At 40.9% G+C, this 15,262-nt stretch overlaps 1 protein-coding gene across 1 annotated transcript in view; it reads left to right on the top strand.

Moving 5' to 3' along the window:
* The window catches only part of BMERB1 (bMERB domain containing 1), a 47,353-nt gene extending 33,327 nt beyond the window's left edge, over nucleotides 1-14,026 (top strand). Inside the window, exons 3-6 of the mRNA XM_082292477.1 lie at nucleotides 5,105-5,178; nucleotides 8,046-8,160; nucleotides 9,231-9,313; nucleotides 10,698-14,026. Of these exons, the coding sequence (XP_082148603.1) occupies nucleotides 5,105-5,178; nucleotides 8,046-8,160; nucleotides 9,231-9,313; nucleotides 10,698-10,810 (385 nt within the window). The 3' untranslated portion in view covers nucleotides 10,811-14,026. The remainder of the gene's footprint in view (nucleotides 1-5,104; nucleotides 5,179-8,045; nucleotides 8,161-9,230; nucleotides 9,314-10,697) is intronic.
* The last annotated feature ends 1,236 nt before the right edge of the window (nucleotides 14,027-15,262 follow it).

The raw sequence follows: 15,262 nt of genomic DNA on the forward strand, positions 1-15,262 counted from the left end.
ACACCACCAAGGAGATGATCTTGTTATCCCTACATGGAGACCTTCAGTTACAATCATGTCAGCTTGTGACTTAACATGATACCTGATTCTCAGGCCAGCTCCTAGACTGGCACTATCAAAGTCTTCAGAAACTCCAACAATCACAAGCATTTTACTCCTGGGACAGGAATGTATTAGAACTAAAAATAATCTGCAAACCCTCTTGGAAGAGAGGGAAGGAAACCAACAAACCCGGTCTACATTCCTTTTTTAACTTCAAGCACTTTAATCCAATAACTGAAAGCAAAGGAATCTCAGACCTCCTCTTATAGACGTGCTAGAGGGAGCACAGATCTATTTCCAGCTTTGAAAGTCATTCAGCAAAGGCAGAAGCTCTCTAGACACACTGAACTGCTCTGCTCATCCTGAAATCAATGAAAATTATATTTGATGCTTATGTAGCTGTTACTAATAGTTCTTACACTCAAATATGAAGTATTTGTCTGTCTTGTTGGCCATCCCTTTTTCTTGGCTGACCACTAAGAGGGGTGTTTAATGATTTTTTTCTATGAGCTTTCACTATAATTTTTCCTTTTTTCCTATCCATGACTCTAGATGGCACCTAGGTCTTACACCGGGGAATTTGCTTTTCTTCCTTGGCTGAAAAGAAGACAGAAAAATTTAGCTGTTGGGGAATAATTTCTACTGAAACAGAACAAAACAATTCTTTTGTGTCTGGTACAGAATGTTTCTTTTTTAAGTCCAGCCTCCCATTATCTTGCACAGCCTTTGAGTCTTGCCAGGGCACAGCTGAATGGGAGGGCTCTGCTGCGCTGGCATGCCCTGCTCCCCCTCAGTGCAGATGGTGCACAGCAGAGGTGACTCATGCTGTCACCTCACTTGTGGATCGGGGGGCAAGGACAGGGTGGCAAGGACAGCGCTTGGGGCACTCTCCCCGTGGTAGCTGGACCACAGAAGCATGTAATGGGGCTGAGTCACGGTGCCAGACCACTGCAGGCTCTCCTGACCCACTTATTTTCCTGTCATTTTGTGACATGTTTAGAAAACCTTTTTCTCATGCTGTTTATTCATTATGAGGTTTGTTTTTTTAGGTTTTTTAGTTAGTTTGTTTGGCAAACAGAGAGTCTACTTGTAGGTTGTGATGATATAGCTTGAAATACTAAGAGAGAGAAGAAGAATATGTGCTTGTGTGATATCTCCAAGCATACAGAGGGTGTTCTGCAATAAGCCAGTAAGAAAGAGAAAAGCAGAAGTGCAGACAGTGTGTCAGGAATACATGAAAACACACTGAGAATTCATTCCTAGTTCAATACTGTTGCAATTACTCCAGGAATGGATTTGGGCTCCTAACAAGAGAAATGTTTTATCATACTCATAACTCACGTGTTTAGGATTCCTGGGCAGACATTTAAAACTCAGCTCTGGAGGCAAAAGTGCCATATTGTAACTGCTGTTTGCTTCATTGATGTTTTTTCTACAATGTGAAAAATTATTTCACAGGGACTGGAAAGGATGTACCGTCTCTTCCAGAGAAGAGAGAGTTCAGCAAAGGTTGGTTGTATATTGCAAATCTTAGGCAAATGTCTCAAGCAGCTTTGCAGGTAACTCAGCCAGGCTTGGAGGATGCCGTGTCAGTGCCTGTGCCATGCTGAATCTGCAGGGAAAAGTCACTGCACCCTGCACAGCCCCACACCCCGCCTGTGCTGCCTTTCTTCCAGAAAGCACCAGGCACACAGGGAGTGTCACAGAGCTTTGGAATGAGCTGGACAAGAATTTGTATGACTTCTCCTCCAGCTTGTCTTGCATTGATAGATTTGACTTACAGGAGAGAATGGGCTGCAAACCGAAGTTCAGTGTGTTTCTTTAGCTTCTCTGTAGGTTAGGGGACCCAAAGGAGTTTTTCCTCCTCTATTCTGCAGATTGCTGCTCTCCTTAAGATTTCCAAAAGCTCTTTTTACTTCTTAAAGAGGTCTGATAGTAATACCAAGGTGCTGTCAGTCAAACCCTGCTGACCATCCAGCTTCCAAATGAGAAATACACAGGGATTTGATTTTTTTTTAATATATTTTTTTTTTTCTCAGAAGCAGCATTAACTTCTTCTGGGACTCCTGTAACTACCTCACATCCAACATCCAGTGCATAAGGGGGAAAAGAGAGGAAGGTTCATAGTACCAGTACAGATTGAATGGCCTTCCAAGAGTTTTCCTCTCCAGGAGTTCCTCTTCTTCCCTTTGCTTCAAGGGCAACAAGGCAACTCTTTCCCAGGACAGCACCTGTCCCCCTACATTCAGTATTATTTGCTAGCAGATGCAGGATGTGCTTTATAGTTACAAGCAGCCATAGATCCTACTTTCATTAAGTCAGATGGATGAAGCTTTGGCATAGTCTCATATGTCCTTCAGCCATCCCTTTAGTCATTTAACCTTATTTTTTATTACTTTTTTCCTAATCAGCACTGTGGAATGGATGAAACAGAAAGGCTGTTTGACACAGATGGGAGGAAAGATGTTCCATGTGCTTAAGGGGATTGGTGCAGATGGTGGGTTTAGTTTTTGTCCATCAGCACAATGCACCAGCCTGCAGAACTGGGACTCTGGAGAGGTCATCTGACTTATGATCTTTGGAATTCATGTGGTCACAGAGCTGTTACAGAGCTAAAGTGCTTTGGCCACAGATTTACTTCTCTGCTGCGTGTTACAAGGCAGGAACAAAGTTTAGGTCTCAGGAAAAAGAGATGCTAAGGATATACATGGAATATCAGCTACATGCTCTGCAGTCTAAAAACCAGCCAAAATAACAGGGAGGAAGTGCAACTGAAGCTGCAACATGAGGCCAGTACCTTTGCCACAAATTAGGCATAGGGACTGTAGGGTCTACTGAACATGAATGATCCTGCTCACTTGGAATATACTGCTGCTGCTATTTTAAATTCCTGAAAAGCCTCAGAGAGGAGCTGTGCCATTAGCTTTTTGGAGTTCCTTAGCGAGGGCAGGGAGCCAAGCTGATATAGTAAAGTATTTTAATTAGTGTATTTCAGAGCTTCTCAGAATGAAGCCAAATCTACTCAATCAGGAAAAAAAGTCCTCTCTCTGTCTATCACAGAGATCTTTTGTAGAAACTCACTGTTCTCTTCACTGTTCTGTTCTAGTTGAGAGTGTGGCCCAATATCATTTGAATACAGCAGTTCAGTATTGAATATTTCTTGCCAAGAAACTGTCATCTTTGTTAGCCATGGTCATCTTACTCAAATGTATGAACATGACACCCAAAGTACCTGAACATTGAATAGATAAAGAGCTGTGAGGTTTGCTCATATCCCAGCGTATTTTGAATACCAACTCTCCTGGGAGGACAGCATTTAAGATTAATTGATAAAAGTAATTTCAGTACCATTTAGTGTGATGGATCTCAAGAGTAAAGCAGGCTTTGCTTGTGATGAGCATGAATAATATGGGGAGTCTAAGTGAGAATATTCATCAGAAAACACATCTCTGCCTCCAAATGTCCTAAACACACACAGCAATGGACTGTGCACTAGTCCTGAGGCAAACATGCTGATCTTCCCAATAAAACTAAGTCTTACAAGACAGATGGGCAGTGGGAGATCCCAGCAGAGGTGACAGGGATACACAAAAGAAGAAAAGAGGTCAGCAATAAGGATTATTTGGAGAGGTATTTCACGGTCGTATTTTGGGAGGAAGGGGGGTAAAAAGGCAGCAGGAACAGCTGTCATAGTACAGTGAAAGTAGAACAGGCAAGATAGAATTAACCTAAGCAGCAAATAATAAAAGGATCAACATGTTTTACTAACAGGAGCAAAGCAGCTGAAGGACAGCTCCCTGCAGAGACCTGCGCTCCTTGCAGAGGCGGCAGGGAGAATAAAAGCTCTTGGGTTGTGATTAAAGTCTTATTTGTGCCAGAAACACCTACTTTTCCCACTCCTCACTTAAATCAATAATTTGGCTGCATTGTCCTTTGGGGGCTCGCTCTCACATATACACACACTCGAATCCCTCAGCCTTCCTCTCCTGAAATACCACTGTGACAACCCCTGCTCTGATGGCACTTCAGCTACCTTGGGGTGCTCAGCCAATCCACCCCTCAAGCACAGGATTATGAAAAACAGAAGATCTGTGGGCAAGGAGAGTGTTGGTGAGATCCAAGCTGAGAATGTACAATTAATCACAGAGGCTGGGTTTTGTGCTCTTCAGGGTGTGATTTGAAAATGGAAGCCCCAGATGCAGACCTTGCGGCCAACACCTGAGCCTTGGCTGCAGCTGTGGCTGAGACACTGAAATGAAACCTGTGCCAGGAAGCTAATGCTGAAGGCTGCTACCTTCCAGGGGAATCACTCAGTATGGCAGCTCTCTGGAGAAGCAGCAGTTTCAATGAGAACTGAAGGTGCAGCTTCTGCTAATGTTACATTTTTGGGGTTTTTTTAAGCTGTCTTCTGTGTCTTAACATTGATGGACTTCCTGCACATATCACATAAGGATTTGAAGCATTCAACATCAACTGTGGAGGACATTCACCGAAGGCACAAGACCTCAAAAACAGATAAATGCCAAATTATGACAGTTTCCAGATCTCTGGTATTAGGGCTGAATTATTAGTAAGGTCACCAAGAAAGCTGGTAGTGGGATATAAACCTTGCCCTGGCTGTGCCAAATAATGTAGCACCTTCTGCTGCCCCTTTCCAGACTCTCTGCTGTTCTCACCCTTGCTCTTTCCCTAGTGAAAACTGTTGCTGCAGTAAGCGCAGTATGGCATACCTGTCTTTTCCCAGGACACAGGTTCCCATTCCAGAATGTTCTCTGATGTTCAAGAAAGCAAAAGGCATTTGAAATTATTCATAGTGTATATGACCTATACACAAATTAGAGCCCAATAAGACAAGTAATCAAGGGCTCAGTGGGCATTTAGTATTAAATACCCTTTGCTTTCTGTTAAAATAGGTGAGTGAAGAGTGTCAGGATCCCCTCTGCCTTTCAGGCTCACAGGTCCCAGGTAAGGGCCAGGGTCATGTATTCAGATGAGATCTGGCCAATCCCATCAACACAGGGTGGAGTTTGCATGTCTGACCATGCTTTTTCTGTTTCTGCAGGATGGATGACATCCAGCTGTGCAAAGACATTATGAACCTTAAGCAAGAGCTGCAGAGTTTGGTAGCAATCCCAGGTAATGGCTGTCTTCATCCAGTACTAGGTTAATACTTGTGTTCCTGGCACCATTCCCACCCGTGCATCACCCACCCATGCCCCAACAATCAGAATCTCCTCCCCACAAGGTTGAGTTTCATATCTCTTTCCTCTAGTCCTTACTTTTAATTCCCATTTTCCTGTCCATCTTTAATCTCCATGTCACTAAATTTGTTTTCATGCTGTATTTCACTGCTCCCATGGCAGCAACCCTGCAAATATCACTCAAACAAGGAGCACATTCCTTATTTCTTGCACTCTCTTGGCAATCTCAAGGGAACCAAGTGGCACAGAGATTGTCAGGTAGAAAAGACAAGTGCTGAGATAGCAGAGATAAAAGAGGGAAAGGAGAAGGATTTATAACCATCACTGTGAATGTGATTGATTTTTTCCTTGCTACACCAATACATTGTCGCACCTGTAGTTAAATCTACCTTCTAGAATTAAGAAGAACAGGTTTCTACAAAAAGCAAGGCCCAAAACTCTGGTTTGTGTTTTGCCATAAATCTCTGCAAATTCACTAGTTGAAGGAGGGACAGAGTTGTGGGGGCAGTTCTGCAGTTCTTGGCTCAAAACTCCAGCTGGCATCAGTGAGGAATTTCACTTCACTACAGCTTTGCCATTTGAGATGATCCACAACAGCCCTACTCTACTGAAGAAAAAAAATACAGACAGATCCTGCAAAACACTCAGAAACTGCAGCAGGCCATTTACACCACATATTACTGCACAGCCTCCAGCACCCTGCAAAAATAATTTGCTCCTGCTTAACTATTAAGGCCAAGTTTTGACTATGCCTTGGTTATCCTCATTTTTCTTCCTCACGTTTTATTGTGCAACTTTGAAGGACAACTTTGTCCTCAGAAAGGAGAGAGAAGGTCACTCGTGACACAGGAAAGAGGTCTGCTCTGAAACCACCCACTCTTAGCTTGTGTGAGAACTTTGCCACATTTTGCACCCAACAGAAATAGATTAATAATATTTCTTACTTTTTCTTTCCTTATACTTCTTAGTTATGTGTAGGTCACATTTTAAATTTTTAATAATAACACCGTTGGTTCATTATTTGTTCAAATGGTATTGGAGGGGATTAGAAATCCTAGAAAGTATCTGTGAATGCTGCCCCTTGCCTCACCTTTCTAATCTGCAAGCTTTCCTGTCTAGACTTTTAACTTACAGATAGGGTTAATCAGCTTTCATTCTTTTGGTGTTTCTGCTGTTTGGTTTTTTTTTTTTTTATCTTTTCGAAATGATTTTTCAGTCTCAAGGTCTCAAGCAGAGACCCACAGACAGCAGTTTCTCCTTAGCACTTTGCAAATCTCAGCAAACTTAAGACAAACAAATAGGTGTAGTTCCAGCAGCAGGATCTTTAGGCGGAATCACAACAGCTTGGTCTTAACAAAGACAAAGCAGCTGCTGGCATTGCCTAAGTGCTGACATAGCATGTGCCTAACCTAGAAAAACACATTCCAGAAATGGATTAATTCACAGTATCTCTACCAAAATTTTCCTGTTGGAATACAGATTTGTATAGAGAACTGCTCCTTGGTTTCAGTAGACAAGTTTCAGTTTAGCCAGTTTCAGTAGATAGGGAATCAGTCTTTTAGTACACAGAATATGCAGTAGTTTATTAATATATTAGTATATATTAATATATTTTATAGACAGTTTCCTGGAGGATATAATGGGAGAGCACATCTCAGTTTAGGAAAAGGATAGATTGAAAGGAAGTAGAAAGTAGCTTCTACCTTCAGAAATGAAGAGGGTCCTTGCTCCTTAGCCATAAGAGACAAAGCAAGAAAAAGCAGTGACTTCAAAGCATTCTTTTTTTAAATCTGTACTAAAACCAATTGTTTTGAAGTGTCTGATTAATTTACCTGTTTAAACTGTCTTATAACTTAAATCAGCAGCCATAACACAGCTCAGATGCATCAGACTGCAGGCAGCCCACTCTTCTTCCATCAGCTCTCACTGTACTGAATTGTGTAGTTCTCTAAACACAGTTCTACTGCCCAAATCCCAAATTCTTGATTTAATACAAAGTGCCTTCACAGCTGATCAAAAATTTCAGCTTCTCGGAGAAATACGTGAGCTTGGGTTTGTCTCTGGCTTTCTCATCTCTGCTGCACTTGGTGGGTTGGAAGAGTTCTGTCTTAAATACATTTGCTTTATAGCCTGAAACAACAGCTCTGTACTCCTTAACAATTACGACTTTTAGTTTGTGACAGGCACATCTTTCATGCCACAAAAATGGTTGTTTATAGACAACCTAGCCATTCCAGACTGGCCAATTAACAGGGACATATAGCAATTACTCAGATTTTTGAAGCACAGGGAAAATAAACTTTCACTTTTTTCCCCACGTTACAATTGATGCTATTTGTGGGGATTTGCAGCTCACCTGCCTTGTCAGAGTAGAAAAAAAAGTGTTGTTTTCAACAGCCAAAGCTGTCTTGAAACAGAGAAATAGTTCCTTTTGGTGTGATCTCCTTCTGCCTGAGGTCAAATGGAGTTTGTACATCAGATTTTAATAAAGCATCTTGAACTGTATTCTTGCTAAAGCTCTTAAAAAAATTCCAAGCAACGTCTTGCAGAGTAATTGAGTATTAAAAATAAGCTTAGCAAACCCCACAGAGCCTTCAGACCATTAAGCTGATCAGAGTCAACAACAGCAAATGAAGAGAGCAAAGAGGCTGTGACCTGGCTTGCTGGGGTTTTGGTGACTCAGGTCTGAAAAACCATTGACTTCAATCAGCAGTTGATTCTCAGGCATCTGCAGTGTCCTACACCACCCCCTCACACTCCCTAGAGTCCAAAGTAATACATTCTTTTCTCGTTTTTGACCAGAAAAAGAAAAAACAAAGATGGAGAAGCAAAGAGAGGATGAACTGATTCAGAAGATTCATCGACTGGTACAAAAAAGAGACTTTCTTGTAGATGATGCAGAGGTGGAGAGATTACGGTAAGAACCAAGAGCAACTGAACTTATTAGTGACAGTCCACAAGCCTAATAATACAATAGATTAAGTGACAAAATTTAAATCAACATTAATGGGAGAGAATTGGTCCTTCAAAACAACTTACCAAGTTAAAAGCCTCCTCCCCATTCCATAGGAAAAAAAAATTTTAGATTACTCTAATTCTGTGGCTCTTTATCCCATTAATGATTCAGTCATCTCATGAATAACAGTGGGCTTTGGTCTCCTATTTTCCTACCAGAAACAGTCTGGGCATTTACCATTTAAAAGAAAAGGATTTCTGCTGCTACCAGGCAATCCACGTAAGAAGTAGACATGACATGGAATTCTACAAGGGGCATATTTGTTGACATCTAGAATCCTCGTTTCTTAATTATTCATGTGCTTGGGTTGATTACTACTATTCCCATCTTGTCATAGCAAAAAAACCCAAACAACAACAAAAAACCCCAAACCAATTAAAAAGCACTCAGTAGTACAACCCTACCTAACTTAAGACATAAGCAAGTTCTGAAGGGTTTCATCTCAGTAGCTTAGCCCAAAGTTGCCAAGAAAGTCTTCCTCAAAAGTTCACTTCCAGCTCCCAAACCCGATCTTTTTTTTGAGATCAGCACTCTACAAAGAGTCAGTTTTGCTCTTGCTTCCCCCTCTCTTTCAACAGAAAACACTCAATCCATTTATCCAAAATGACAATATCTCCTCCAACACATTTAAATTCAAAGCAAGCAAGGAGAGGACAAAGCAAAGCTTTTGCCAAAGTCCTGCAGCTGATCAAAGAGAGCTGGCCAAAGGCAGCAGCTGACAAGCAGCCTGAGCTAGAACTGAACCCAGAGCTCTCACTGAGCCCCATGTGCAAATTACAAAAGCCTCAGCAGCAGTTTTCATTTAGGCAAATATTTTGCTTTTTAATATGTGGCAAAATTAAATGTTTCTAAAAATAGCAAAGAAATTAATTGTTTACTAGTGACTTGATCCTAGCTGCTCTAGCTTCTACTGTCCCATTTACAGAGAAAACTGTCATTCCTCTAACATTTATTTTCCTTCTTTCCACCAGGGAAAAAGAAGAAGACAGAGAGATGGCCGAGTTCCTTCGCACCAAGTTAAAACCCATAGACAAAGCAACACAGTCTCCTACGAGTGAGTTCCTAATCATTAAGGAAAAAAAAACAAGGACAAAAGGGAAAACTCCAAAGACAATTGATTAAAAGAGCACTTTCAAAGGCCAGCCTCTGGCAAAAGCTAGGTGAGGCTAGCTAGATCACCCAGAAGCAACACAGTGTGTCAGCAACTACCCCTTACCAAACTACCCCTTAAAACTGAATTTAAGTTCAGTTTAACATATGGCCACTTCAAAATTGCTTTGTATGTTTTAAATATGCAAAGTATATTTGTATACACAGTGCCACAACCTGCTTTTCTAAGCAGTTAGATTTTTGTTAATCATTTTCCTATCTGGTTCTGCAAAAATAACTGAAAAAAACTTCCTCAGATCCATGCTTGAATATGTGAAACAAAGGTTACCTGTTTTACTGCAGTCAAGATGGAAACTAGAGAAAAGACTGTAAACTTCCACAGCTGACCCAAATTTCTTACTTATTACCATCAGAAATAGGCTTTTCAATCACCCCAACCCAAATCACTTGTAATCAGAATGGCAAACACACTGGTTTCTGAGAGACTAAGTATATTGTGTGAAGCCTTGGAAGCTTTTAGCTGCAACTTTCAAACAGAACAGTCACAGCAGGAGCTCTAGAAGTTCACAGGTTGATTTTGCCTTGTCTCAAGATGAGCTCTTAGGCAGAGTCAAGTGAGAGCAGTGTTCGTCTTAGAAATGGACTTTGGTCCACCAGCCCAAGAGGTTTTTATCAAATATTCTGCCATTTTGTACAGATCAAGATCTTGCTCAAGTTTCCAGAGGGACTGGAATGACTGTGAAGTTCAAGTACAAGGCTGAGAAGAGACATTTTAAGATGCATCACTAATTATTTATACCCCCTTAGTCACAGGGAGCATGACTCATCTCCTTTGTTAGTTTATTTTGTCATTGCTTTTAAAAGCAGTTTAAGAGATAAAAAGATTCTTCTCACCCTGAAAAATTTAAACCTACCTTTATCTTGTTCTCCTAATTACAACATCCAAGTTGATGAGAGAATAAATTTTAGCAATACTTTTGTTCTTCAGCTCCTTTTGTTGTTGGGAGTTAACAGTGAAATGACTTCGTGAAAGGACCCATTATCTGACCCCATGGCTGTGAAAAGGGACACCTGCTGTGAACCAGATGCAAGTTTACCCTCCCTTTGAGATGTATGGATTCTTTAGCCCCTCTTAACACCCTTCCCTGACGAGATAAGACTTTCTGAGCAGTTTCAAATACACCAAAGCTTGTTATTCAAACCGGAGTTGAAAAATTCAGGGTGGGTGGAGAGAGGGCGGGAAAGGTTTGCACCCTTTAAGGCAGAAGTAGGAAGAAACATTTTGAGCAGCTCTTGGTTCTAATGGTGTCCTGTTTTGAACATTGCAGACAGCCCAGCAGAAAAGAAGGCAGAACCTCCTCCAAGCAAGCCCACCATTGCCAAGGCAGGGTTGGCAATTATTAAAGATTGTTGTGGGGCCACACAGTGCAACATCATGTAGAGCTCTGGGCTTCCTACCCTGCTTGTCTTTTCAGTGTTTCCATTGAGTGAAACTGGATGGTGAGGGGAACCAACAGGTCCTGCTAAGGGAGTCAAGAGCAGCTGGCACAAGTGTAATCTGTGGACTGTACAATGGCAGGTTCTTCACTGTTGCATGGATCACTCTACATGCATGCCTAAAAACAAAAGAAATTTATTTAGTGGCTGTCCAGGGACCAGAAGAGATCAGCAGTAGAGTTAACAAAAAACACCCCTGTGATACAGGTGAATGAAAAGGGGCTATATTTTATCCAGCACGGTGTAAAACAGCAATTCTAACAGGCTATAACTTTATGAGAATATGTTGTACACTTTTCACCCCTGTGACAAACTGCACTCAAAAATTGCCAAATTATCCTATTTTGGCTACTTTTCATAACAAAAGCCACAAGTAGCAATGCTATATATAGCACAATTGATAGAGGAAGCAACTGTAGGATAACTGATGTTGCATATAAAATACCAAACCTGTGTGATGTTCAAGTACTTTGCTGTGGAGTTTCACTTCAAATTCTTCCTAAAGAATGAGATCAGCGACAAAGATGCTGCAAGTAGCTACAGATTTTTATATGCCATGTAATATCTGAATTACTCAAGTCAAATTAATATTGTTTGCACCAGGGGAAATAAATCCCTGGCAAAGCATTAGCAAAGCACAGCTACGGTAATCTGCAAATAGATGAGGCAGTCCAAGGTTGTGTCACTTCTGTTTTAGATCGCCACCTCCCATGAAGTCACAGAAATATTCACCCAGGGTTTTGTCCATTTTTACAAGCTACGTGCAGTAGGCTATTACACATCACTGGAAGATTGCTGGGAGAATAGAAAACAAAATTTAACTGATACTGAAACCATGCTTAACAAATAATAATTGTATATCTTTTGACCACAAGAAATACAAACTATCAAGCATAGGAAGACACAAGCCACCCAAGACAAATTTGCCACAAGACAAATATACAAATACAGAAGTAGGTATTTGTGGCAGGAAGATCACATTCTATACAAAATGGGTTTAAAATTAAGGGAAATACAGAAATACTCGTCTGTGTTTCACCATTAAGTGTGTTTCTGGTCTCTATGCAGATTAAGCTTTGTGGAATCTAGTATCTTTATATTAGCTGTCAGTAGCTGGTTTGTCTGTGTGATGGTATTCCATATAAATGTACTGTGATAGGTGTCAATAGTAAAATAAACGTACATGGATCTAGTGTGACAATCTCAGGCTTAGAAATAACAAAAGATAGCAAAAAGTTCCTAAAATAAAGTTTTACAAGAGGAACTTCCATTTCGTGAAGCCAGCTAAGTGAAGTGTGTGCTTATATACCAAGGTACCACAGTATAGGAAAGGAGAAAAAATTAACAGCAGTTTCCCCAAAAGGACAAACAGTTATTTTTTTAGAGAGAAAAAGTATCTTGTTAAGGTTGAAGGCAATAGACACCATCTAAAGTAACTCAGACTATTCTTATACAAATAAAACCTAATCGCTAGCACTGACTGATCTTATGAAAAACACTTGCATTTCCAGAGTAATTTCAGTATTGCAGACTCACTTGAGACAAAGAACCCATGTCATTAAGTACCTTAACTTTTAAGGATCAAAGAGGAAAAAACACAAAGGGTTTCCACTGAGACATGAAGCACTTTAATTAGTTTGACCAAAGATGCAGGAAAGAGAACAAAATCTGGCTGTCATATATAGTTATTGTATCCTTGTTGAGACATTCAGCTTTAAGCTCTGTAGCTGTACTTGGTGTGGGTTGGACTCTGCATGGCACCTGTGCACATTGACACAGTTATGGGGAAAACTGCTTTTAGGGGAGAGAATACACACTGGAGGGAAAGAAAACACCCACTGGCTTCTGTAAAATTCCACAGCCTTTTGCCGGTGCCCCCTTAAGACATCAGGAACTGTCAGTATCTTAAGACAAGAGGCAGATGTTCAGTATCATTAATAAAGGCAAATGGAAGTCAGGGAAACAGCTGTAGTGAAGCACCAAACTTTAAGCCTTAGGAGGATCAGCTGTGAATGCCACTAAGGGTCCAGAAGGACTCCTGCACAATAGTGTTTATCCCAGGCTGTGCTGATGATTGACTGGGGTGATCCCTAGAGGCTGCACAGAATCTGCAGTCACTTGGGAATAAAGTGAAATGAGTACAATGTCGGCTTCCATGAAAAAATTTCAGTAGCAAGAAATAGAGTTAGACATTCCTGGGAAGCAACACTCATAACCAGGCTACAGAGCCATCTCCTTTAATTAAAACCAAGGAGAAACACAGCAAGTAGGAATGTGCAATATGCATACATTTAAGCACTGGTAGCCGATGCCCTAAAGGGACTTGGACTCCAGCAGTGTTAACAAGAGTGGACTTCGTTTTCAGAAGTTCTTGCTTGGCTCAGCTGGAAGGTTTTCTGTATGCTGGTTTTTGTTTTTAATTAGCAAATGCTTCATTTCTGTGTTTATTTGGGTGGATTTGAACAGCTTGCCTGCAGTGCACCAGTGGTTCCTTCAGAAGTGGGTCAGTGATGGTGCTTAGCAATAAAGTCCTGGATTTTTTAGACTGTAAGGTCAGATTCTCAACTGTGTTCAACACTGGTTTAGTGTTTCCTATCTAGAACACAGCAGAGTTAATGACTGCAATTAAACAAATTAAACTTGGGAGGAAATTAAGTGTAAAAATCTTGACCCGTATTTTTAAAAACGAGACTAAATCACTGAATATCCCAAGAACAACCAGGGGTTTTGTATCTTCCATGATGCTGTGAACATGACACATTATACAATCCCCATGTATAAAATCAGCAGAGTATCTTTAGGTGACTATATGGAGTAACTGTCATCATTTCAGAGCTGATTTTCAGGTATCAGTCCCTGTCTGCAAAGAGGGACCGTGACTGACTGAAGTACCCAGCATTTCTTCTGGAAATCCTGGCTGTTTATCACTTCAGAAAGAAGGCAAGGCATTGGAAAATGAAGAATGTGTAAGGTGGATTTGACACACTGGTAAATATGCCTATGTTCAGGAAAGGACCTTGGTCTACTGAGAAAAACAAAAGTGCTGAAGTGCTATTTGTACCAATCACCAATTCCACCAGCAAATGGTTCTCTTGTACCTTCCCCCTAGGCCTACTGAATCTCTTCCAAGTTAAACATATTTCCAAATAAACTAAGCTGCTGTGTTATACTAAGCATTTGTTTCTTCCTGTTACTGAAGGAAAAGTTGGTTGTGGAGTAGAGTGGGATGCAGCTCCTGTGCTGCTACACTTTTCAAAAAGAATGAGGTTACTATTCTGCAAGAAAGGAGTAATGCCTAGGTAAGTTAGAGATGCTACAGAAATAAAGGATTTTCTCACTGAAAAAAAAAGAAAACCCACCAAAAAAGCCAATCTCATTGTGCTCCTAGATGACTTTGGAACCTCACTACAGCCCAGAGCCTGCACAGATTAGACAGGTCCCAGCCCTACACTGAGAATGTAAGGGTCCCAACATACCTGAGTATCAAAAGAATTGCCAAGCCAAGAGGGCAGTCATGTTATTTAAATGAACAAAACAATCCTCCTCCACCCCAGCATAAATGGTACCATTGTTACCAAGTGCATCTTGTTTCACATGATCCCATCCATCCTATAAACAGCCAGGCAAGCAGGCTGCTTTCAAACAGGATCATATCAAAAATACTACTCCAAGTCCAAAACTTCCTCTCCCTTCCACGTACACACAACACTTCACACGGGACCCTGAGAACACCGCAGCAGCTGAGCCTGGATCCTGACAGCCTTGGCAGCAGCTTGGTCTCAGAGGTGAATAAGTTGGCTTTCTTTACAGCCTTAGTAGTTTCTTAAGGAGAGGCAGTTTTCTGCAACAACACTTCATGGGAGGTTGAAATAATTGTGGTAAGACACCAAGAGATGTTTAAACTAATTACCTAACAAGTAAATCTCATCAGTTACAGAGATGAGTGGATTTTAACAGGCTTGATCACAAAACCAGAGGAGATGACTGCAGCTAATACCAAGTTTCTTGCAGCCACTCACCTCATCCCATCTACACCAACAGAGGAGTTCGTTGGTTTTTTCCTTAAAGACACAGAACAGCTCTTCTGGCAGAATGCAATTCTTCACTTTCAAATTCAATAACTGAAAGACTGACTTGAAACTTGAGCCATGCCATGACATAAAATAGTGCTTTGACAGCCATGTCAAAAAAATGCTCAAATAACATCCTGAAGTGGCATTTCAGAAATTTCTTGTAAAATGGCATTCTCTATTTAGATCAATCTGCTTTCTGTAGCATACATATAGCACCACAAACCATTTTAATAACCACTTGAATTAGGATTTTTTTCTTTGTCCACCTAAGGAAATACTAAACATAAAAGTAGTCATACAGGAAGGAATACAGCATTAAAAGT

The sequence above is a fragment of the Coloeus monedula genome (assembly GCF_965178545.1).
Source record: "Coloeus monedula genome assembly, chromosome: 16".
In the NCBI taxonomy this organism is placed as follows: Eukaryota; Metazoa; Chordata; class Aves; order Passeriformes; family Corvidae; genus Coloeus; species Coloeus monedula.